This window comes from Sinohyriopsis cumingii, chromosome 15 (assembly GCF_028554795.1).
Source record: "Sinohyriopsis cumingii isolate HCF-2022 chromosome 15, ASM2855479v2, whole genome shotgun sequence".
In the NCBI taxonomy this organism is placed as follows: Eukaryota; Metazoa; Mollusca; class Bivalvia; order Unionida; family Unionidae; genus Sinohyriopsis; species Sinohyriopsis cumingii.
The window spans coordinates 58543392-58569461 of NC_142975.1; the positions used below are offsets into that span (position 1 = coordinate 58543392).

Consider the following 26070-nt stretch of genomic DNA (forward strand, 5'->3'; position numbering starts at 1 on the left):
TGCCAATTTTTTCAATAAATAACGTCCAGTGGAACACGCAGTACAAAACGAGATTATAATATTCTCACGGCAAATGAATAATCACTGCAAGGGTCCCGAAACATGGTATGAAACGAACCCGATGTCAGTTATAACATACCATATCGTTATGCGTAGCACAAAACTTAATATTAACAGTTTACAAGCATTGAATATTTACAGTCGTTATGAGTGCATACAATTATATATGTATTATTCTCTGAAGAGTTAGTACGGACACTTATCCTCAGTACTCGAATTTAATTCATAGTGTATCCACCACATTTTCCATAATTTACAATCATCATGTATTTTAATTAATAAACTCTTCGGGATCGACGACTTTCGACTCTTTCACACCTCTGCTCTCATATCTTTTGCATTTATATTTGCCAGAAGGAAAATGTAGTCCTCTAAATTTCGGCATATAGTTGACTGTGATGTCTGCTTTACTTTCTAAAGGCAGCTATGAAGGTTTCTGGAACCACTGTTCTTCCATTTCACTCCTTGAGTTCCCCCTTTACTAAATATAAGAATTAATGTACGTAGTCGTTACATGTTTTCTTGTAATGTTGTAATTACTATGGATTACTGGCATAGTTTCATTTATATATTTTGGGATATCATCTCGATAGAGTCACAAGTGCGACATTCCGGGATGACGTCATGGATTCAATATAACGATCCTTATTCCCCACCACGTATTTGGCGGGGCGCGAGTGTCCGATCACTGCTGTTGCCGTTAGTATTTGGATATCCATGGATTTAAGCATTAACTGTTGGGTAAGTCATGAACAGAAAATTCCCAAGTATAAATAATAAATTGCATATATTTAACAGTTGAAAAATTATCTTTATTTGCGCATCTGTTTTAACATGGCACATTAAAATTATCCATTTCTTCACATTATACAGTCAGCTTGTATTTAAGGCTGAATTTTATAACAGAGGTTGCTCTGAACTTACCTTCTGGTCAGTAGTGAAATCCATGTCTGTCCGAAAAAGCTCTCGGCACCTTCTGGCCTATTACTCGCTGATTCTTCAAAATCTGAGAACAAGTGTCAAATTTTCTCAAATATGTCGTGAATTGAATGAGGTCCGTTGAGATGGTATGAAAACCGATCCATTCTAGATTATGGCGGGCATAATTTGTACATTAGGAGGCGAAAATAGGAAAAGTCAGCATGTCTAGAAATACCGAGGGGTGCAGGCTCGTGTCTTAGCTTGTGTTATATTGTTACAGGTTGGACAATGATCTCTCTGTCCGTTGACGACTGCTCTTTATTTTCTTTGTAACTGGCCCTTGTGGTGCAAATCATCATCAAGTGAATGACCCTATTCTCTCAAGCGGACGTGATTCGGCTTTCGGTATGAGAGGTGGAAGACTTGCATTTAAGTATGATCTTTGATAGGCTTTCCATTATTTACAGGAAAGAAAATATTGCTGTAAGATTTGTTATTAGTTACGTTCAAACACTTCTACGTATGCATGACTGGCAGATGGTGCAAGTATCAATTAAAAACGGAAATGGTCAATACCGCGAGAATAGGACACATGAGTATAAGCAGACGCTACAGATTTATTGTATAAATAAAAAACACCACAAAAAAAACAGACAAACAAAACAAATGACCAATTATGTTTTAAAACATTAATACTGATAAATGCTAGGCATGGTAATGCATCCTATCAAATGCAAAGTAAGAGATTCTCTTATAATACGATATACTCATTTTCTACAATTTGCAAAGTTAACCCTAATTTCGAAGATACACATCGTGTGGCAGTCTGCTTCTCGAATATACATCACAGCTTTCAAATTCCATAGACAATCACATGAGTTTGAAACGTGAAACCATTCATCATTGTCTGTAACTTTTTTGAGCATTACTCCGAAGTCCATTTATCATGCAAAATCTGAGCCTGGCTAACATAACGTATTGGCTCCAAATCGATATATGCCATATATAAATTGGAAAACAATTATCTTTTTCTTTTTTACCACATAATTGAAAAGAGAACTTATGTAATACTTTTATTTACGTACACCGGAATAATAATAATAATAATAATAATTAATAATAATAATATCGATTATAAAAACGTACATCATGATAGCATTACAATCCCTGTGTGTTTGCCATTGCTATATCCCCTGCGTCCTAACAGGCTGTATAGAGAATCACTAAACTTCGTACTTATCCTGCTTATATCTGAACAATCTGTAAAAGGGTATAGGTTTTTGGGCTTAATCCCCTGTGTGCTGTACATTGGATCAAAGCTATAAAAAAAACTAATTATTTCAATTTTAAGTACTTTTGTTAAAAGATAGCATTGTATATATCCAGTCAGTGCAGGAATACGTTAAATGGATTAGAGGTTTCGACCCTTTTGTTATGATCTGGGTGTCCAGCAGGGTGAGTGGTGAGATACAGCAGTGGTGTCATATAGTAAGACATTAAGCATTAGGATCTCATGGGATGCAGTTGGTGCAGTTAAAGACTGATGTATCATATTTATCATGTTAATACATGTAAAGTGATGGTAAAGTCCATTATAGATTGACGGGTGGACGGATGGACGGATAGATAGACAGATTTATTTATTTATTTATTTATTTGCACACATGGGAAAAAAAACCAATAAATGTGTTCCATTGAGGCAAAAATCTACAAACATGCACCAATGATTGCTAAAACTGTTTCTCTTTTGTTTGGTACATGCTTGTGTAAAAAATGTCGTAAAAACAATTTGTGACACAAAACATTCTTGGATGCATGATGTTTCCTTTGTTGTTGACAGTAATTATATATTCGAATTTATAATTGCTTTAAACCACATATGGGTTGGAAGCAAAGTTGCTTCTTACTTTTACAAGCAACTGAATTTTACAATAGACACACCAAGTACAAATACAATAAGATCCTTTACTGTGCTTCCATTCAAATCCACTACATGGAGAATTAATTGTCACTCAAAGAGAATTTTCATATATATTTTATACAGAAGTAATGCAGAGCTGGACACATTCAAACAATACATTGTGATGTATACAGAAAAATATTGGTGAAATGAAACACCTGGGGCGCCTCTCGATATGATTCGTGGTGCACAGCCTACGACACCATACATTATCGATACACAGGTCAACTTGATGGTCTTTTCATCTTTAGAAGGTCTGTCAGTTGTGTAATGTTCTCAATATTTTTAAGCTGACATAAATGAGTGTATATGCCTGCGACAACTGTCTCAGATGAATTCTCAATGTAATGACTAAAGAGACAAACAATTAATATATATACACGGCAGCTGAAAATTAAAGTTACTTGTACAGGTTAAGTATCGTTTTTCTATCGATTCTTCACTTCATTTATCGATATGGAAAAAGTATTAATATATCGACTAATCGTTTCACCCATACTGACAACTGATTTCTTTGCCCAGTCATTATCAATGAATTTTAGGGCAAACAGGGTGGCGCGTTTTAAGTATTATCATTATAGAAATATAGAAAGCCTTCCAAACAATTGACGTAAAAACAAATGAACAATTAATTTACTTCAGGCATACAAGACAAAACTGAACCTCAAACAAATATCAACAAGATATATATTTCTTATGAAAAAGTTTCGGTTTTATGTTAAGAGAAAACTATGATAAATGTGAAAATGAGAAAACACTATTATTGGCATGAACGTGTAATCTGACATTTAGACTTGTTATCGTGGTAAAATGGGCTACCTCTTGTGGTGTTTCAACTGAAAACTATGTGAGACCCGAGTATCCGTCATTTAACAACAGCTACTTGACCTAGAAAGATATTAGATTTAATAGTGTAGGCTCAAAAGTCCAAAATCTTTGTGATAATAATTTTGATACTTGTCAAACAATATCACCAAAATTCTGCCCAGTCGGTAAGATCAAGTTTTGTGATGAAATGCTTATCTATGCTTTTAGTTCACAATCTCTGTAATGAACGGAAAACGTGACTTAAATAAAGAACCAGTAAGCAGTGCCCGTAAATGTTCAGATACCCTTGCACTCCCTTCACCCCACATGCAAAGTATGTGTTATTCAGAAATTTTGTTGTGTCACTATCAGGAAGGGGAGTAAGGAAAATGCATCATTCCATAGAATCTCAGATTTAATAATTTTACCAAGGTTTTGGTCTCAAATGTGCACAAATGTAGAAATTTATCAAAACACATGGACAACTTCGAGATCAAAACCTAATTAGTTGGGATTGCAAAGCTCTCTTTTCATTCAAATATTTTTTTTTTCTTATTAAATAGATACCACACATCACACAAGAAGAAGAGTGACTGATGGCCTGTAAACCCATTGAAAGTGGAGGAAATGTATCCCCACATTCCCCAACTAAATTAAGGCAATATTGGTTAAAAGGTCAGAGGGACCCTGTGGGAATGTAGAAGAGAAGAGAAATCATTGTGCTTGATATAAAAATAGAAAAACATTTGGCTCCTGTTCTTCGTCTACTTTAAGCCACATCAACAAGGTCGGTCTGGAGGGTGTTTAGGCAGTAAATTAGCCAAACGCATCATGGCACATGTCCTTGATCCAACAGACACAGCAGCGATGGATAACCACTCATACACACTTCACTAGTTGATCATGCTACCACAGTACTGACTTTCAATATGCTGCAGACCACTTGCCTTCCACAACTAGTCTTCGGGCAGATCCAGCACATATTGGGTACAGGTAAAGAACTGCCTCATCAAGCACCAAAACTTTCATCTCCTGCCAAAGAATGTTTGACTGACTACTGAATAAAAACATCGAAATATATTACCATACCCGTTCAGTTATAACTCAAGAAACCAGCGTAGAGAACTGCATTTGACTATTTTGTACCAACAAGAGTATTGTTAACTACTAGTGCTAAAGAAAATCCTATAGCCTGATGCACGTGACCCCTCTAATGTCAGATTGGGTCCGTCCTGTATTTTAAGTGGGCTTTGTCGAAAAATTCTAATTTGACTGTGAAAAATTCAGTCGGCTGATGAAATACAGAAATTAGTTTTTAAGTTGTTGAAAGACTAGTAAGTTTTCAACATTTATCACATGTATGCCCCTTACCCTCATGAAGATTGTCTACTTATCATGCTTCTATCTAAATCTGTAAACTTTGTTTACGGAGCGTAGCGCGTTGCCTATGAATGGGGAAGATATTGCCAAGATTAATTATAATTTGCGCTCACTCTGCTTTTACATTCTTGTGATTCTACCGGAGGCAGTGCAAAATACCGTTTGGGATATGTATGTGTATTACAAAAACCAGCCAGAACCAGTCTAGTGAGTATCGTTGTTGCAACCGGTGCAGTGATGCGTGACCCAGTAATGGCATTAAGGCTAGCATGTGTACACAACCACAACAAGTTGCCAGTTGATTACATTATTTATTGTATCAATTGGAGCGTTTATGCCAAATGCGGGATGATTTTTGTGGAGTTATTATAAGTAATAAAGGGATCAAAAGTTGTACGTGATGCCCTTTGAGTCTTTGATTAAAAATCTGCCGTCCTTTGGCGAATGAGAGATATAAAAGAAAGATGGCCCTAACAAAAATCAGCAGAACACTTGTATGTTGATGTTTGAAATTAAAGCTTAATAAAAAATAATTAAGTTGCCCCTTGCTCACACTTATACTATCGTAATGTAGCATTGGTTAAACATATTAATAGGCACCTATGAAGAACATCAAAACTGTGAGGAGAGAAACCATATAAATTAGACATGTTTCAGATGCTAATGACATAATCACCGCTTATTCAATGAATAAGAAGAACATTGATGGACATTGATGGAGCATTTAGACAATGGTTGACCTCATGACCTACAGGATAACACTGTTTTATGTTAAATATTTTGAGATCCGAATAAACACCTGTCCGAGATATTAACAGTACTACACAAACAATTCTCATTATCACTCATATGGGTATGTATGACACATGCCGTATATCAAACTAAGATAGCGCAAGGTAATCCAGTAGGTTGACCATGTGCTCGAGTTGCTTATATTTTTGCACTTACTCACAATGACCACCTGGAGTGAGTAGGCAGTATGGCCCTTATAAGAGCCCTTGCTTTCATACACACCCAAGTCATTTTAGTATGATTCTGTTAATATCATTTCATATTTGAAGTACAGCAAATTACAACCTTGTGTGACAGAATAATAATAGTAAAAATATGTCAATTTTAGGCAATTGGAAATTGGAGTCCGGGCCTGTGGAATCTGAGTCAGGGCTTGGGATTTTTTGTTTATATAACCATCATTGGTCCGGTGTCTAAAATAATTTCTTTTTGAGCACTTATTGCTTGGTCTTTTATTTATGAAATATGAACTAATGTATTGTCTCTCAATATTTTCACTGATTTGTTTGGGTGTATGTCAGATTTTCTATCAGTATTTTTCCACTGATTTATTTGGGTATAAAAGAGAGAGAGAGAGAGAGAGAGAGAGAACACTTGTTGGACATACTGGAAACTACATTTTAGCTAAAAATAGTTATTCTTTTCAGATCATAAACTGTTGTGTACAATTATATTAAAATTTAAAATCAATTATAATGAAAATATTTAGATGCCGCTAAAATTCTTAAAGATTCAATTACTTTTAAACACGATCAGGTTATGGTTAGCGTTCAAGCTGATGAAGTAGCTGCGTACTGCTACAGTTTCACCATAGATTCTACAAAAAATAAAAAATAAAAGATTGACTATGGTCCAGAGTAAAAATGCCACGGTCAACGTCCTTTCATCCAAGTTACGCAGCATGCCACAGTTCTGCTAATTTATTTGACTTTTAAGCTGCATATTCCAATAATGCCAGAAAATACTACCACTGCCCACATGGACCCGTTTAATCCTGGACTGGCCTCTTCCAGTTGTCCTTTCAGTCAGTTGGTATTTGATTTTGGACAAAACAACCTCAACAAAACAGATAAAGTTAACAATAACATTGCTAGAGTTATTTGCCATTGCCTAAAAACTCATATTTTTTAGTAATCTTTGCAAATGTCATTAAAACTGAGCCAAAAACAAGAGCAGGCATTTCTGGAAGAAAGTGGTACATTTCTAATTCTGGTGGCAGTTTGAGCGTGCCGCACATGAATCCCACAAGACTGAGAATAACTGTTTACAAATGAAATGAAGCAATGGGATGTATGGCCACTCTTGATAACAAATTAGATGGTCTTCGATAACTTAAAATATGCACCCAAATTTGATTATGAAATATTTAAAAACTTTATTAATACACAATGTGCTTCTAAAGATCGTGGGTGGGGGTGGGGCTGGTTACTTGTTAAGAGGATCAGCATTGTTTGAAATAGCTACATTCATGCTGGAATCTTTATTTGCAGAGCTTACATGCAACTGCAACAAATCCTTACTGTCGTCGCTGGCATACATTTCAAGAAATATATCCACCAATTTTCAGGAAAGAGAATATGTTTTAATGGGTAAATTTTAGAACCCATTTTGTGTTGGTCAGTTTATTGGGCATATAGTCTTTTCATCATTTCCCAGTTTATGGATGGAACGACGCTCAGATCGAAATAGAGAGGGAGAGACATCATTCTGGCCTCAATTTTGGCAGCGGTGTCACTCCTGCGATGTAGATGTTACATCACTAGTATTAACGAAGAAGTATTGGGATAGAGCTGGAAAAAAGGGAGTCAGGAGTCGACAGTACAGAAATTCTTTATTAAAATTAAACAACACTACACTAGTGTTGTATTGAATTAGAGCTAACCGGTTTCATACAATTATATAATTTCTGTATTTTGGAGTTAAATGCCGAATAAATTACCAGTATGGGAAAAAAATGCTTAATTAAATACTACAAACCTATACCAAAGTTATTTTCAATCAAAGTATTTTATTAAATGTTCACTCTAACAGCTAAAATATTACTTCATGTAAGGGGCCCCGAGTAGAAACAAAAATACCTTTGAAATTACAGGAAGTTGTTGTTGTTGTTGTGGGGTTTAACGCCATTTTTCAGCACACGACAGGCTATGCATGGTGGCCAGCATTAATGGTGGAGGAAAACCCGGGAAAACCCTTGAAAGAACCACCGACCCACGAGAAGCTACTGGCAAGCTTTTTCACGTACCCACATTGGCCGATCCCAAGACTCAACCCCACGCAGACAGAGATGAGAGGGCAGTGATCCGTAACGGTGAGCGCTTTAGACCACTCGGCCACTCGGGGCCCCCGATACTTGCTTCGTCAAAAATTGTTTCAGTGTGCATCTTAGATCCCAATCTAGTTTTAGTCTATGTCTGAAAAACGCCGGCGTCAGAAAGCCTCTAATGAAAATTTGTTGCACAATATACAGCTGTTGTCTTACAATGATACAACTGTATCACCGATAAACATTGTTACGGCATCATGCATCATAGTAGAAACACTTAATGCAAAAATTCTAACAATCATTTTCTTCGTTACACAAATTATATAATATATTATATAAATTCAAAATAAAATCCCCAAAATCACACTTTCTAAACGTTCCTCGAAATTTTTTTTTTTAGGTTTTAACAATCTCAAGAAATTACATCGTAACTCACACTAGATTCGGTGTGGCGATTCTTTCTGGAGGATGGTAACCCTCTCAGTGGCGGTGCACCACCATCTGCACCAGGGTGTCCTTCTTTTGTCGCACTAATATCTTCCCAACTGCTGCCTGTCATATATATATATATATATATATATATATATATATATATATATATATATATATATATATATATATATATATATATATATATATATATATAACTGTTATAAATAGTTATTGGTATAACGTACATGCAAACATTTTCTAAAAGCATTGTGAACATGAAAACACCGTACTATAAATTTAAAGTATTCACAGGCACTAACAAATAAACTTGTCCACAAAAATGGTTAAAACAATTACGAATCGCTGTATCAGAGTTGGAAAAAATACGGTACATCAGAAGAGAATATGCATGACAAAGAAAGGAATTGTTTGATTTTTAGTTATGATACTAGTCACAAAGAACACAGTATTATATAGAGCATTAAAATGAAGAGAGAAAAAAAATACTGATGTTACTCAAGAGCTCTTTTGGTATACTAAACTACACACATGAACAGAAGTTAGCATACAAAGTTTACCTATGTTTTCACTTATAAGTCGAATCATCGAATCAAACTGCAAAAACCCTGTACTGCCGTAGTATAATGTGCCTGCAGATCAGGACCTTTGTCGTTTGTTCTACTGTAAATTCCTAACAAACTGCACAGAGCCAGATCTGCCGACGCTTGATGCAACGGCATATCCAGGTCTGTGCAGTTTGCAGTTGACCTCGTTTGATAAGTGACTAAATACGGTAATATCGTCGGAAAGGAAATGTTATCTACCTTCTTTATATGTCGCGTCTTACCAAGGTTAGAAACTTGTAGTGGTTCATTCATATTAATTAATGAATATGCATATTCTAAAACTATTTTTTTTACCTGAGGAAAGTATATTCAGGATTTTGATACAATGGTAATTATTTTGTCCTTTCAGGTGACGCTATACCGTACATACTCCCTTAACACACGAGTCCAACTGGAAACCACACAGACCCAGAACTGCCGTCACACAATGCGCCGGCAGGTCTATGACTGTGCAGTTTGTCAGGAATATTCAGTAGATCAAACAGCATAGACTCTGATCTGCAGACACATTATGCTACAGCAGATCAGGTTTTGTGCTGTTTACAGTTGGACTCGCCAGTAGCTTCTCGTGGGTCGGTGGTTCTTTCTGGGGTTTTCCCGGGTTCTTCCTTCACCATTAATACTGACCGCCATGTATAGCCTATCGTGTGCTGAAAAATGGCGTTAAACCCCACAACAACAACAACAACAACAGTTGGACTCGACTTATAAGCGAGCATAAACGGTATTTGATTCTTATATAATAATAAAAGTTAACCGAATGTTTATCTGTGTAAACTGTAATAAATTATTGTATGCAATTTAACCAAATTGTTATCGATTATATGCAGCGCATCCTCTGCTTGTTTCGCATTGGTTACCTATGACCGTTCACCTTCCTATCACACCGCCTCTTGTTCTTACTTACCACTGCCTCGCCCGCTTCCCATTTTAGCTCAGTCAAATTCTGGCACGGGGCATGATGAGAGGACAAGTCTTTATTACACTCATGTTGTCAAGGTTACAGCATATGAGGTATATAAGAAAAACAACATGACTACATAGCGTGCGATGATATTACATGTTGTTCAGCAGGGTTACAATATTTGGAAAACACAATCTAAGGACCTGCAAATATTGTTTTAAAGATTCGTACGTTGAAGATAAAGCATACTGTGTGTGTGTGTGTGTGATTTGGATTTTTGACGAAGCTTTAACAATGTTTCACTCATATCGCTACGATGTATGCAGTGTGGCAGTTTAGAGTGATGTCTAGCACTGGGGCATCATGCTGCAGACATGTAACATGATGTTCCACCCTGTCACATTATCCTGACACAAGGTCAAAGATAAAGAGGACTAGGATATAACTCAAGAGAATGCAATATTCTTTGAATATATACCGGGTCTGTTATGCCATATATGATTGCTGGAGTTGCACTCATGTTTTTTGAAAGAAAGTGTACCCCCCAAAAAATTCCAGTACATGCCAATTGTGCATTCTAAATGTTATGTCAGGAGTACGTGTTGAATGCGCCATGATTTGAATAAAACATTATTATGACTCTATGATCTTAAACTAAGTAAGAGAAAAGAGCGAAAACCAAACAGTTCTGTAAAATTATTTTTTAAAACTATTTTCCTAGAATACTATGTTTAAAAAGAACGTATTGTATTGTGAATTAAATTTCAAACGGTCATTAACGTTCTATCACAAGTCCAAATGTAAGAAGTTCCAACTAAATTCCAGTGGTATTCCAATTAAATTCCAATATTGAGTGTGTGGATGTGCCTGTGTCTCGAATATGCTAATGTGCCAGTGGTCTAAGAATCTGTTGATATATCACAATAATATAACCCAAAAATATCCTGATCTGAATTCACTATAATTCTAAATTAATGTTCTAGTCAAAGAATATTATTTTCAGCACAAGACAGGCTATACATGGCGGCCAGTATAAATGGTGGAAGAAGAACCTGGGAAAACTCCGGGAAGAATCACCGACTCACGAGAAGCTACTGGCTTTCTCACATGCCCACATTGGCCGAACCCGAGACTCGAACCCACACAGACAGGTGAGATGGCAGTGATCCGTAACGGTGAACGCTTTAGACCACTCGGCCACTCATTGCCCAAATACGATTTTGAATAAATATATCCACCCAAATGAAAAAAATTAACACAACAACAAGAATGATTCTCCTTCAAGATGTTATGGCAAGAATGAGCAAAGTTTTAAGTAAACAATATTATATAAAAAGGAAAGACATAACAATAGAACTAGTATGTAGGTCAGTCTCTCTTACAAAACATTCAAAGTTGACAGCAAAATTTAGGAATTTCCAAATGTAAATCTAATGCCCTTGATTCGGAACCTAATACGTATGTTTACCTCCAAATATAATGATCTGACTATTTAATATGTACTCTTAGGGAAATATGAGTTATTAATTATGTTGATTACTAAATAAATGTCCCTGGTCAGATACACAAAGAACCTAATTTTGAAAAACGTCAAGTACAAAATACAAATATATATATATAACATATCATCATTAAGAAAAGCCAAAAAATAATATAAATTAATTATACATAATATATTTTTAAAATTTTATAATATACTTGTATAAACTTTCTTTTAAAAAAATGACGCATTTGATTGGTTTTAACAGCACTTTTAATATATTATTAATCATATTATGTACAGGAAATGGGAGCTACGCACATTTCCCAAAGATGTGCAAAGGCCGCCAACCCTGGCATGGGCGGGTATTGAGCCCGCTACCCATGGATGACGCTCTACCCACTGAGCTACCTTTTAAAGAGCACTGAAAAAGATGCGTGTGGTAAAGGTGCCGTGGCACGACAGAGATATCGAAGAAGAGATATCCCTTCGTAATCCTAGTCCAGTTTAGAGCGAAGAACTGATTTGTTATTTGCTGGTCACATGCGATCGCGGCAATACGATACCGCGTTGAATCTTAACCCACTGTGTGGCCTCACCTGTCTACTGACAGCACCGTAAGATGACTTCCAATGCTGTTATATTGTGGCGCTTGCACTATGTGAAAAATGACCTTTCTTCACTAGTCCAGTATTTATGACGCTATAACATAAAATGTACTGGAAATTCATTGGCTATATTGAATTCAAATTTGCAGGGATTGGAAAAGCACATTGATGAACACAGATCACAAAACATAAAACTAACAATGAAAATTTATATTTTATGTTTTCAAATCAATTAGACACACACGTGTGTGTGTGTGTGTTCTTTATATTCGTTGAAAATAATGCATTATGCAACAGAAAAAGAAATACTCCGGCTCGAAATAAAATCCACCACACCTCCATATCTAAATGTACATGGCCGGTCACCAAGACCGGACAAACCGGTCCTTAAATGAAAGTGGCAGGGTAATCATCCCCTTACAAGACAGCATTGCCCGAGGGCTTTTCTTGTGACGGGAAATGCATGCTGTAAAAGAAAATGCCAACTCACCGCTTGTTTGAGCATAAGGAACACTAAGCTTGAATATGTGGTAGTAGAAACGTGTGAAGTAGGTCACACTCTAAGGACTTTAATATCGTAGACATGCAGGGATTATTGCTTTTGATTTCTTCCTTTATAAGTCAGTTTTGGAGTATACATGGACAAATTTCACCACTTGGTAAGTGAATTTTTATTCTTTGATGCAAAACCTTGTATTATCATTTAAAAAATGCGTTATACTGGCATTGTTATATATGTGATGTGTTGTCATCGTATTGTGATCGTTTAGGGATCGTCATTTTCAGCGGCATTCGTTCAATAGGAAGATCCAAAGAAGTTAAAACTTATAAACATGATATATAGCAAACAAAGTGAAATTTCATTTTCTTTACGGCAACAGATTTATATGGAAATGACTAATGTATATTTGTTGTAGACATCTCTCTTCGTGTTGTACCGAATCAATAGCGACACTGCCGAAACACAACTTAAATTGGCATTTAACTTTATGAGTTGAAGTTGGAATTAATTGGATAATAGATAAATGGAGAATGGGCTGAAAATTATTTTAAAACTGTTAAGTTAGCAATTGCTTGGATTTATAAACATGCCCGGGTGGTGGGGTTTGGCTGTTAATTTAAAGGTAGCACAAAAAGTTATTCCGTTCACACTAACAGTATATATATATATATATATATATATATATATATATATATATATATATATATATATATATACTTACCTAGAAGTTTGTTGCCTGACACTGTGATATTACAATAATAAATGACTCAGAAAAACATTGATATTTCTCCAGTGTAATATGTGTATAATGCATCGTTTGCTGTAAGGCCATTGTGTACCAAATTTCAAAGTCTACTTTCAAATCGTAGTTCACGATCCTTATTCAACATAAGTATGATAAATATCTATTAACATTCTGATAACGTAAGACTGCATATTAAAGACACTGACGTTCTTCTATGATATGGCATGGACAGGATCCGCTGTCAACACGTATCAGAGCAATCGGGGAACTTTTGTCACTAGGTATTTGTTTCCCTGCGGCAATAGAAGTTTTGTTTTTCAACATTTAACTTGTATCAACCACCTCAGGGTGTACCAACTCTAAAATGAATTCATACAGCTATTGCCACCATTTCGCCATTATTAACTGTTTGAGTGCAGTGAATTCATAAGTAAATACGAAATGCAAAGGAATAATCTTTAACAGATATTGATCGTTGTATGCTATGAAATATTCTGGCGCCATAGAGAGCATTGTGTGTATACGTTTGCGATCGGCTGAGTAGGAAGGTTTGTTGATTTGTTGGTTTTCACGGCACCATTAAAACATTATTGACTATACCATGCCAACGAAAGTTCACACGACAGCTCAAGGAAGCCTACCCGGTCTTGGCAACCCATGCTTCTACTGCCTCGGCTGTCGGACGCTTTACGGGACTAACATACAAGTCAGCCGTGTACGTATTTAACCTTATTTTATACCGACAGAAGGCATTAGCTCTTTTGCACAGAAGAAAAGTTATGTTGTACTTCATTTCTTTCTTAGAAACGACATTGATATAAATGTCTCTTTTTATATAGTAATCACCTACGTACCCTAAAAGACATGCAGTGATCTACATATTGTGAATAAAGCAAACAAAAAAAAATAAAAAAATGTCCTTCTCTTCGTTCATAATGAAACTGATTTTTGCGCAATGGACACTATTGATACAGCGACATTTTATCTCAAAAAAATGGATGCATTGTCTACATATTGTATTGCCTCATTTTGAACCATCAAGAACCTCACCGATGTAACAGAATATTTTTTTATTATTCGTAACAATTTCGCTTATGAAAAAGCATTTTCTTCCACAACATGTATGCAAATTAATAAATAAAGAAGATCGAACGAATGTTCAAAAGATACATATGTGCATGTGTCAGCCAGGAAGTCCTAACCTTTTGCAAAATAAGTCCTAAGTGCTGTATTTCTTACTTTCTATGGCGTTTACATACATCAGATTGCAGTAATTATCATATTTCTGTTCGGATACTCCGTAGTGTGGTTTCTAGAAAATACACATACATTTTATCACATAAAAATGCTCATTAGCAAATAACTTTGTTTCATTAAAGTGTTTGAAGTTTTAGTCATAGATATCAACAAATAAAAAGAAAGGTAGAAGGTTATATTCATGTACAGTCTGTCTTCTTTATCTTAACCAGCCCCTGTTTCATTGTCGCAAGTCTCGGGAGACAATCTGTTATGCTTTGATAAAGGAGTGTGACGGATTGTCCCTCCTGGTTTGCGACAACTTGTTTTATCGATTGTTTGTTAACACGATATTTTATAAAACGGATCAGTTCTGACGTAAAGCTACGTGTTCAACAAAGTCTTAAGTTCCAGCTCCAACTGTATCTTTATATAAAAAAGCACGCAATTAAAATGCATGAATTGTACACACACACACACACACATACACACACGTAACACTTTTGTGTCAGCTGTAGAAAGCGAGAAACATTATAGCAAAATTTAAAGAGCTAAATTGTCAAAGATTTCACAGATATTTGTTTATTCGATTGTTTTGCAGCATTTATGCGTTTATAAACAGAGGGGAAAATAAGACAAAAACTACTGACAACTGGATAAACTGACAGGCTAAAAAGTAAAGCATTTAGATAGGAACGAAGAAATGTTGGATAGCAAAAATAAATATGATGAAATTTGATATATAACTTCCTAATTTTGCACAGCAATGATGACCAATGAATAAAATTTAAATCAAGTATTAGCTTAGGTCTTTGCAATTTATAACATTTTATCTATGAGTTCTAAATCATATTAGCTATTCGTGAGTTTGTGGGAAACTTCGACATATATTGTTCAATCATGTACAAGTGTACACATTAAAGGAACAATGACAATTGTTATGTCCAGTTACACTGAATCGGATGCTCAGTTTGAATAGATGATATCACACACAAATTATACTTAGTTATGGGACGAGTACTTTATTTAACATCAAATATTCATGGCGTTTCAGTCTTGCTAGCCATTAAAAGTGACCCTGTAATAGAAACATACACTTCTTGGAAGGTTCTATTTCACTGAGCAGTGGTTTCAATCTCTCTGATGAAGACCTAAGCAATGTCTCTGAATTACTGCATATTCGAGTATGATAATATAAACGTATCCTAGAGATGTTATCCATGTACACTGAACATTCCTAATTAGGCCTTGATATCACCATTTTACTCCCTATGAGAATTCAAGTTGATCAGCTCTTTCCCCTTGTTCCAGACCCAAGACCGGACCCTAAAGGACCCAAGATATTGTCTCTTTAATTTCACAGATCACAAAGTGTATGTAAATGACGTAAACATGTGCTAGATACGTAACTTTCAAAAAAAAGACATTAGGTGTCCAAAGGAAAGCATTCAACTTTTCACGCTAATAAAAATGTATGTGGTTGTGAATATGTATTGCAGTGATTATTCATACCCAAAATAGATGAAGTCGCAACAAATATGCCTTTCAAAATATGCCTATGTTCAGCCATTTGCGGGCTAAGACGCTAACAAGACACTAGCTATTCATATCGCCATTGTTTGGAGAGTGATGTCTAATCATTTACATTTGTGTGTCTTTTCTGTCGAATTTGGGGTCATTCCACCCGTCCTCGCCTCTACCTCCCATGATATATTTTTAGCTCCAACGCGAGCGTTGCGCCATGTTGTCTTTTAATTTATATGTGGGGGTATGAAGCAGCACACATACTTGAGCCAGTCTTGGGGTGGGGGGATTGATGGAAATGCTTTAGTCTGTATTCAACAACGGTTAAACCATGGACCTTTCATACTAGTCTGCTGTGAATGTAGATGCAAAATCCATTAAAATGATTTGGTTAATTATTTAGGCAAGCCTGTGGTTGCGATCAGTATACACAGATTGCCAGCTAATGTCTCTTTGATCGATAAGCAGTTGTTTATCTGTATTTTGGATTTTTGTGTCTATTGACAACCCTCTGTGTAATGAATGAATGGATATACTGGTTTTTTTTATATATTATCAGTAGTGTCTACAGACCGGGTTGTATTATTATATTTACAAAAGCCCTGTATTGATTTTTCTTCACAGTTCTGTAGCAAGATTTGTGTGCTTACAAAGAGAGTAATATATTAGTTAAGTTGTGAATATTGTATTTAAAAAGAAACTTTAGCAGCTATTGATTCACAAAGTATACTGACGGAATTCAGGAGGAATAGTCGACCCACCCACCCTGGAAGATAAATTTTCGCATGACAATGTATGTACGTCGTTGCAGAGTTGCGGCAGTGTGAGCATTGAGAACAATTCGCAGAAACTATTGCTAAAGGCAACGAAACAAACGTCTCCTTGATATTTACATACGTTCTCAGTAATTTGATGTTATTGGATTGACTTTTTGTACATCCCGATTTGGCATAACACTGAGTGACTGGTAATTTGAGATTAATTTGACTGAACTCGAGATGGAATTTATTCTTTCCGACTTTCAAGGTTATTTCTACGTAGTAATAAACAGTTAGGTGTTTTATTTTAGAAATCCTATTTTTAGAGTTCGATTTACCATACATCTGCTTGATGGTAAATATGGAAATGAATTTCCGCCTAGCCTTAAAGACATTGCACCGGTGGAGACAGTAAAGCGGCGATGGTAAAGTCAGCGCTATAGGGAAGGTTTTGCCAAGTAGATAAAACGCTCGCGCGTACGTATAGGGAGCTCCATGGCATTGGGACGCAACAGCCTCGCAAAATACGAATTCTGTGACTGAACACGTCATTATGAGTACTGTAAAACACATATGCAAATATTAATTGATGATGGCCATGGGGCACCACCCTGCCTTAGATGTGGCGTTAGAGTCAAATTACCTAACCAACTTTGTCAGCCCTGTGGATCTGTTCGTGAATGCTATAAAGCGCGCAGAAACAAATCAAAACCACAAACACCCGTAGCCGTCGAATCATAAACAGATACCACATCAACAAGAAAACGAATAATAAAACAGAAATAGATGAAATAATAACCAGGACTGAAGTGATTTTAGTTTCTGATCTTGATAAAGTATCAAAAATAAAACAAGCCATCGATATATTTTCCTAATTAGTAGGACACTTCATTCTCGCCTCAGCATAAGCATGCCTGCTGTGTCACATTTTAAACAGATCACACGACACCATGGAATATACATACCAAGTCCTATGAGAAAAGCAGACATACTTAAATTATTGAGACCCATAATTGTATCAAATCCACAAATATCACCAACACCACCGGTTGTCACTGCATCAGCAACCATCACCCACAAAACAACTGTACATGAACTAAAACAATTTGCACGTGAATATAATATCTGAATATCCAGAGGTGCAAGAAAAACAGACGTTATTGCGGTAGGAGTCGAGTATAAACAAAACCGTCTTTGAAGTGATGATGAATGAAACGTAGTTACGGTTTCAACTTTTGTGATCACTATCAAATCACTGATGCGCAGAGAAGTGTTACATACAATGCATGTAATTTGCAGTTGAGAATGTACCCCAGCAAAACCGTAATTCATTTGTTGCTTCAAAACCTACCTGGACGTGATGGCCACTTAATAATGCAAGCTGTATCCGCGGTATCAAACTCACCGATAAGTGTGATCCCCAGCTACATTTAAAACTACATGACGTTTCGGCTGCGATAGTTTCAGTTTATAGATTCGATATAGTTTATGAATTGGACATTGGGCACGTTATCAAACAATCTGACGGTGGAGAATTTCAAAATTACTCGTCGATAGTGTCCAACTAATATGGACCTGCTGACGAAAAAAGTTGTGTATCCCTAGAGCTCACGAGACACAGGAAAAAATTTGCTGAAACTCAGTTGCCAACGATCGAAGCGTTAATCATCGTTGTCACGTAAAGGTATTTTTGACAGCGATTACGAACATGCAAAGAAAGTTTGCTCAGCATTCGAGTGTAAACACTTTGACGACTATCACTATCTGTATTAACTCACTGATGTGTTCTTGCTCGCTAATGTGTATGAGAAATTTCGTGATACTGCCTTGCACGTATACAAGCTCGATACCGCACATTACTTTTCGTCACTGAGAATAGGTAGATCATTATTGTCCTAAACCAAACTTGAGTTGGAATTGCTCAGTGACATTGATCAGCATCTGTTTATCGAGCGAGCAGTTCGTGGTGGAAGGTCCATATCTATTCAGAGGTACACCCGTGCCAAAAATCCAAACATGGATGGATACGATCCCGCTGACTCCAACATTTACATTATGTATCTAGATCCGAATAAGCTTTATGGCTGGGCCATGATGTAACCAAGTCCAGTTGGTGTATTTCGAAGGTTCAATCCTGAGATTTGCATTGCGCATACAAAGATTATCCGCTGACCCAGAAGCTGCGTCCGTGCCCGGTTGGATATTATCCGTGTTTTGTGTCCACTGTTTGTTTATTTATATCAGTACAAATGTTGTGTTTAATGAGTGCAACCAAGTGCAACCGTGGCTTTCATACCTCCTTTGACAACCCATCATGCAATTCGTTCTGCCAGTGCTTAAACAATCGCATTTAAGTCATGAATTAGATCCACGTATGCACATTGGCGTTCACTGATAGCATTGACTGCGTTATAAGTCTCATAAAGTCTCATCAATGTGGTTGTAAATGTGCTTCGCCGGGTCTTGGGTGATTCTTAGACTCGAGTCGTAGATCAAGCCGTGTACCAGAGCGTCAGTAATTACATCGAGGAAGATGTTTTTCACCTGGATATCTACTCCATGTTACCCATGGTAACTTTGTTAATTCAGCAGCAATATCAACGCCGCCAGCGACTTTTTAAGCAATTCGCAGCTTTCCTGATGAATGTAGGCTAATTTGCTCCACATCGAGCAATCGCTGCTCGTCACATACATGCTTGAGTTGGATTTGCGGTACGAGTTTTAGCGGGACATCGCATACGATATGAAGACGTGATTGTGTTATACAGCCATTGTATTATTCAATCGCATCACGAAAAAGAAAATTTGTAGATTTCTCCATTATTGATTTTCCTGCACATACAACACATAAAACGTCCAAGCAAAGTGATGGAACCGTATTTTCAAACTCAGTTCGTGCACTATCATCGTCCCTGCTGTATAGGGAAATACTCAACTGCTGATGAATATAATTTTACGATGGTTAACCTGGGATCGGTTATGTGTGATGATCAAGCGTTCCGATGTTTTAATAGATGTTCAAAAGCGTTGAGAAGTGCTAACACCGAAACGACATTTTTGTACACCATCGATTTATTTTCCGCCATTAACGAAGCCCCTACCGCTGATGATTTGGATGCAAGATGTGATGTTGGAAATTAAGTCAATTCCGCACAAATATTTTCACGAGTCCGGCATACAAACAAGGATGTCATCTATTTGACACAGTGATACGCCCATGAGCCCAAAGCTATCCGTAGGGAATGTAACATGCTGGTGATATTTCGTGGTATTGACTTGCATGGGCTTGGAAATATTTATTGGAATTGGCATGCCGATAAGCACACGTGGCATGAATTTCGTAACATGTTTGCGCGGATCACAAAGAACCCATACAGTTTTCTCATCATTGATGTGACTTGAACTTGCAGTCGCGCAAATAAATATCGAGCTGGTTTGGATGTATCATTTTAACAATTAAAAGCAACAATCATATAAAAATGTGCTTCGTTTATACCATAGAAAAGTTTGAGACGCGACGCCGTCAAGCCGCTCAAGAATAGTAAGAATTGATTCGAAATATCATAGAAAGCCGTAAAACGTCAAATGAGACAATCTTACAGCTGGGTTTGAACAAACTTTTGTTCTGCTGATTAAACCCGCAAAAGAAATTGCAGAACGTTCCAAGGATAGTAGTATTAAAATGTCCACAAAATCAACAGTGAAACAAGTTGAGCGAGCGAAGGAGCACCTGGTCAAGTTCGTAAAATAGCTTAATTCCCCAAACATATATTAAAAAGGCCACAAGAGTAACATGCAGTGTCTATCACACATTTTCCACAGGCAATTGAGAAATGCAAAGAAGGGCTTTATGAGACTGGGTACACCACTAATGTACTTGCAAAAAGGAATGCATGCACTGGATGAGCATGTAAGAAAGCACTTAGCAAAATACCAGATGTACCACCTGAGTACAAGTCATAGATGGGAACACAGCCTAAATTTTGTGAAGAAGAACCTCGTCAGGTAATCCTGACAAATCATATAGCCCTTGCTCATAACTGACCTCGTGACCGGAAATAGTACATTATCATAATGCCATCAAAAACATATGATAAATACATAAATACGGAGTAGCCTAAAACGGTATTCAGGGATTTTACTGGAAGGAAACAAGCTACCGGTGATTGGTAGAATCATTTCGTAGAAACGTTTAATGCAGTTTAGAATGGGGAGACTGGAATAGGTGAAGCATTATGGAAAGATTTTTTTATTGAACTTTCATTACCTACACCAGTGATGCAGCCACGAACAGAATCTCAGCTTGAATTACCAAGCCCATTTGTGGCAGAACAAAGACCTGGTACATCGGCCAATTAAAGAAACACAAGAAGAAAAAAGAAATACAGCGTACAATTAGGGAATGTACTACCTGGCTAGCACAACAATAGCCTAAACTCAAATTCAGCAAAAAGGAAATGGCTAGACGAGAAAAAAATATGGTTATAGCAGGAACAACGTGATGCACCTGTGCCTCCATCAGCGAAACTCATATAAGTAAACGGTCTAACCAAACCAGCACCTCAGCAACAACGCAAACGTTGACATATAACAGAACTCCTCGAAGAGTTAACAACAAAAGTTGGGGAAAATGCAAAGATGTAAATGCACACAGACAGAACAAGAATGGCAGATATAGACGGATTAGCAAGAAAAGATCAGTTCGTATGGCAACAACGCACCCGAAGTTATTAATAAAGCTACATTGGTTTGTCAGCGGTTGCTCAACAGTTGTCGTATGGAAAGATATAAATATATCATGCGCTGATGTATGAACTTGTTGAAAATATTCATGATATATAAAACATTGATGATGAGTTCTGAAGCAATTGAGACGGTTCGTGTTTTACATGAAATCTATACTTCAGTGCAACAGGTTGTTGTAAATAGAGTGTGACCTCGATGATTAAGTTGTGACGAAATCAGTGATTGCTATAAAAGCAGGTTTGAAACGACAGGCGGAGTTGTTCAGGGTTATATTATGTTTGGGTTTTCATCAACTGTGGAACCAGGTGATTTTATATCGATTACGCCCGCATCACTATATTTCTGGTTAATCTGCGCGGTGAGTAGTGACGATACAGTTGTACATTAGAGATCGACCTGACTAATAATAATATCAATATGTGTTTGATCGCGCATTTAACATGAGTGTGCCTTAGTGGATCGAATCAATGCGAGGAACGCCACATATAGCCTCGCATATAAAACAATGGGTTTATTTTTATAATTCACCATTAGTACACCGTTTACTCGCCAAAATTCAAAACTATATAATCAAATTTAAATATCTAAATCAATCAAGATTATCAAATGAATTTGTGATATCCATATTGATAAATATACTAAGACAACTGGGATATTTGACAAAGTCTTGCTGTCCCTACACAAAAACTATATAGCATACACACAGTATAGCTTATATACACATAGCAAACACGGGACTTAGGAGACCTCTTTCAAAGGTCACAAAAAAGACTAAGGGAAGGGAATTCAGTAAGGTGAAAGAAACCTGCTCAGATGAACAACCCTATAGATAACACTAGGGATAATTAAGAAATACCTCATCAAAAATATAACTTAAAATAAATTTTTGATCAAAATTCTTCTATAAAAATGAACAAACAACACGCCTTGGGGGAAACACACATAAAATAATTTTTTCTCGACAAGTAAGGGGCATCTGTCCGGTGCCCTCCCCCCCCCCAAAAAAAAAGACAGAATCGAGAGAGATTTTCAGTGTTACTTATACCCGGGTAGAGACTCCAATCAGTTAAAATTAGAATTTCAAGTTTAAGACACATCTAGATTTTTCCTTCCATGTGATTCGTTTTTGTTAGTTGTTGGAAGACTGGTACAAGAGAACAATGGCAATTAAGATGCTAGTACCGTAGTGGGATTTGTTAACTATGTCAATTATGGCATTGTTTAACTATGCACGTTATTACATCGATGGAAAATAAATTGAATCGATTTTAGACAATGTTGTGAACATAACAAACCTCGGACTAGCAAAAAAAAATATTTAAAAAATAGCAATGATTACATTATAACAAATGGCCCAGCAATAATGTTTGTCAAAGATGCAACTGGTCATGCAGATCAAAAGCTGCTGGCGATTCTTATGCAGCTGTTGAAAATCTATTGTTTCCTAATCCTGTTTTTAATTTTGGATTTGAACAGCGTGGATCATAACTCACTGGTGCTTCATTGAGATTTTCGTGAGCTATTCCCACGCACGTCTTTGGTTTTTGTAAATATGTTTGCAAGATTATTTTTTTTGGCCTAACAAACAGTCGCCTTGTTTAGCAAAAACATCTCCAACGATGTAATTTGGCTTGATGCAAGTACTACTGATGGCAAAGTTTTATTAGAAATGTTAACCTTGTGGATGCCTGTGTTGTCCCCTTGTCTGAATACAGAAGCACTTGTCATAGTGTATGCAGTCTGGAACTGCTTCAGTGTTGTCATTTCTCGCACATACCACAGACAAACATCAATCTAGTGCTATTGTTGGATAGTTTGCGTGACAAAAAGTACCCATCGTGATGTAGTTGCACCAAAACATGTGCTTTTAGCGTTTCAACTTACAGTGCCAGATAATGGCCAGGCACAGCGTAAAATGATACTTGACAAATTAGAAGTGACCGAGTTCTCTTTGCGGTTAAACGGCCATCAAGAACCCTCTGACGAAATTCAGCTTAGCTACGCAGACGCCACTCCTCATATTGCCAGTGTAGATCACAATCTGTGGCCGTTTATGGACCGGCATCAAAACATTGACACGGGTCTGCAAAATTGGCAGTATTACTTTTGTACGTTATACCCCATTTATTATTTTTCATTGGAACACTTGGAGTTGACATGTATTTTCATACACGTGTCGGTAACGCTAGTTGTCAGGGTTATTGGTGCTATGCTGTGATGCTTTTTTGACAAAAAAATGTTGCTGGAGGATGCTGGTGGCCGAATGAAAGTGGTCAGTGCACCTGCAAAAATTGCGAGAGTGTTAAAATCGTTATATCTTTAATCTGCTGAAAGACGATGAAACTAACACGTTGATGAAATTTGAGCTGGTACTAGCGATTTCGATAGAATGTCGGACGAGGACACAGAATCTCACAACCATCATTTTGAAATATTGTAGAAAAAGTATTAAATGAAAGCCGTATACTGGTTGTAATAAAAAATACAAAAATACAAAAACGAAAGAGCACAAAATTCTCTATATTTATTCCGAGACCAACTTCGTAGTTTTGTTGTATAACGTGATTATCACGTTGACATGTGCTCTCTCACGTATGCAGCATACGAAGCAGGTAACCAGACTACTCTGCTTGACGAATCAGACTGGCCCAGTTTCTTGTAGTTGTTCTCGAAATAAATACGTTGAGAATTGTATGTTCTTTTTGGCTTTTACAAAAGGTATCAGACTTTCATTATATATAATTGAAATTTTGTACAACAACATTAAAAAGGAGTTTGTTGTTGATATCACATGCATATTGGACTTCCGATGTCGTTGTTTGAGATTTATGAAGTAATGTGACTATTAACGCAAATGGCGAGTACCGGGTCAGGTTTCATCTATGCTGAGTTTCGTCTAGTCTGTCAGCGGATTAAAGACATAATGATTATAATACTTTCCATTTGTGAGAAAATAAATAATTTTGCTATCGATTTCATGCAGGTATTAGTCGATATAATCTAGCTTAAATTTGCTAGGCCCGCTGGTAAGCTATCTTACGGTGGCGGCAGATTCCAAATTTGATATGTAATTGCTCTGAACCCACACTCCATCCAAAATGTCCAAATGGCAAAAATGGGGTTGGAATATTCGGCGGAAACCCTGTTTATAAAAATTTCGAATCTCTGAGCTGAACATTAGTGCGAAATTATTACACAGTGACATGTAGCTTGAAGCATTGGTTTCAGATCTTAAATGGAACGCAGGAAAAAATGGGTAATTGTCGTCCCTTTTATTATATATTAAGAAACAATAATAGCCCACGTATCAATACAGGTTTGTGGACTGGTTTATTGAACTACAAGAATATAAGTTGATTTTACACAAAATTCAGTCCTTGTTTATACAACAGTATATAATTTTGAAGATCTTTTGTCAAAATTTAAATCAACCCTGTTGTAAATGTCTTTAAATCATGGAATTGTTAACTAAATCGTCAAAAGAAGTTTATGTTGGTTGAAAAATCTTGTTTGAGATTTTATTGGCACACATAATTTGAGGGTTAAACTTTTTTTTTTGTAACAAGATAAGATTTTAAAACTTTGCATTTATTGGAGGTTTTTTTTCATACTTTGATAGGAAATGTTTACTTTGTATAATATGCACACATATTGCTCTATAATTCTTTGGAATCAAAGGTTTGAAAGGAAACAAAATAATGTATGCTCATTATGTTATTTCCATGCAGCAGCATAATGCAGGTCAGCAAAGTAAAGTTAGAATTTGTATTCTTTACATTGAAATGGCTTTAAATGCCAATTTGTGGGAATATAGTCAAATTTGTTTTGTCTGACTCATCTTGTGGTTTTGTACATGATCATCGTTTCTGACATATATGTATTGGAGAGTCTTGAAAGAGAAACATCATCATATATAATCCAAAATATTCTTTAATTCCATTCAGTAATGGTCATATGTTAACGTTGACAAAATTAATTTCATCCTGGGAAAAAAAAACACTGGAAAAGACCTGGAAATTAGGTTTAGAAAAGCGTGGGAACCATGATCAATTTCTTCAGCGAAATTAACTGGAAATGTTCCCGTGTGGTTTACCCAAATACAACTCTCTCAGCTTAATGCAGCCAAACTCTATCCAAGTCAGAGGTGCCACAAATTTAAAAACCAGTGGAACATTTCCATTCTTTGCAATCATGTGGTGGGGCCCCGAGTGGCCGAGTTCCTGGCACTCACTGGGTCGCATCCGTGATAACACCTCAGTATAGTTTCTGTTTTGACTTGCACCGACTGTTGAAGTTGTTATGTATTACAGGGCACTGGTAGAC

General features: G+C 36.5%; 1 protein-coding gene and 1 long non-coding RNA gene across 4 annotated transcripts in view; one reads left to right on the forward strand and one right to left on the reverse strand.

Annotated features, from left to right (window-relative positions):
• Positions 1–2723: 2723 nt before the first annotated feature.
• Positions 2724–11478, reverse strand: LOC149781866 (uncharacterized). 2 transcript variants are annotated; one of them, XR_016414534.1, is made up of 3 exons: positions 10152–11478; positions 8623–8738; positions 2724–4780 (listed from the first exon to the last, which is right to left on the reverse strand). It is a non-coding gene; the product is annotated as an uncharacterized LOC149781866 (long non-coding RNA). The 2 variants fall into 2 exon arrangements; XR_016414535.1 differs by lacking the exon at positions 2724–4780 and adding an exon at positions 7551–7710.
• Positions 11479–12244: 766 nt separating this feature from the next.
• LOC149781867 (contactin-3-like) overlaps positions 12245–26070 on the forward strand; it is a 199050-nt gene continuing 185224 nt past the window's right edge. For both annotated transcript variants that reach the window (XR_016414810.1, XM_089936061.1), the window contains exon 1: positions 12245–12895. Coding sequence is in view for 1 of the 2 variants with exons in the window: in XM_089936061.1 (XP_089792187.1) it covers positions 12820–12895 (76 nt within the window). In the remaining variant the exon portion in view is untranslated. The remainder of the gene's footprint in view (positions 12896–26070) is intronic.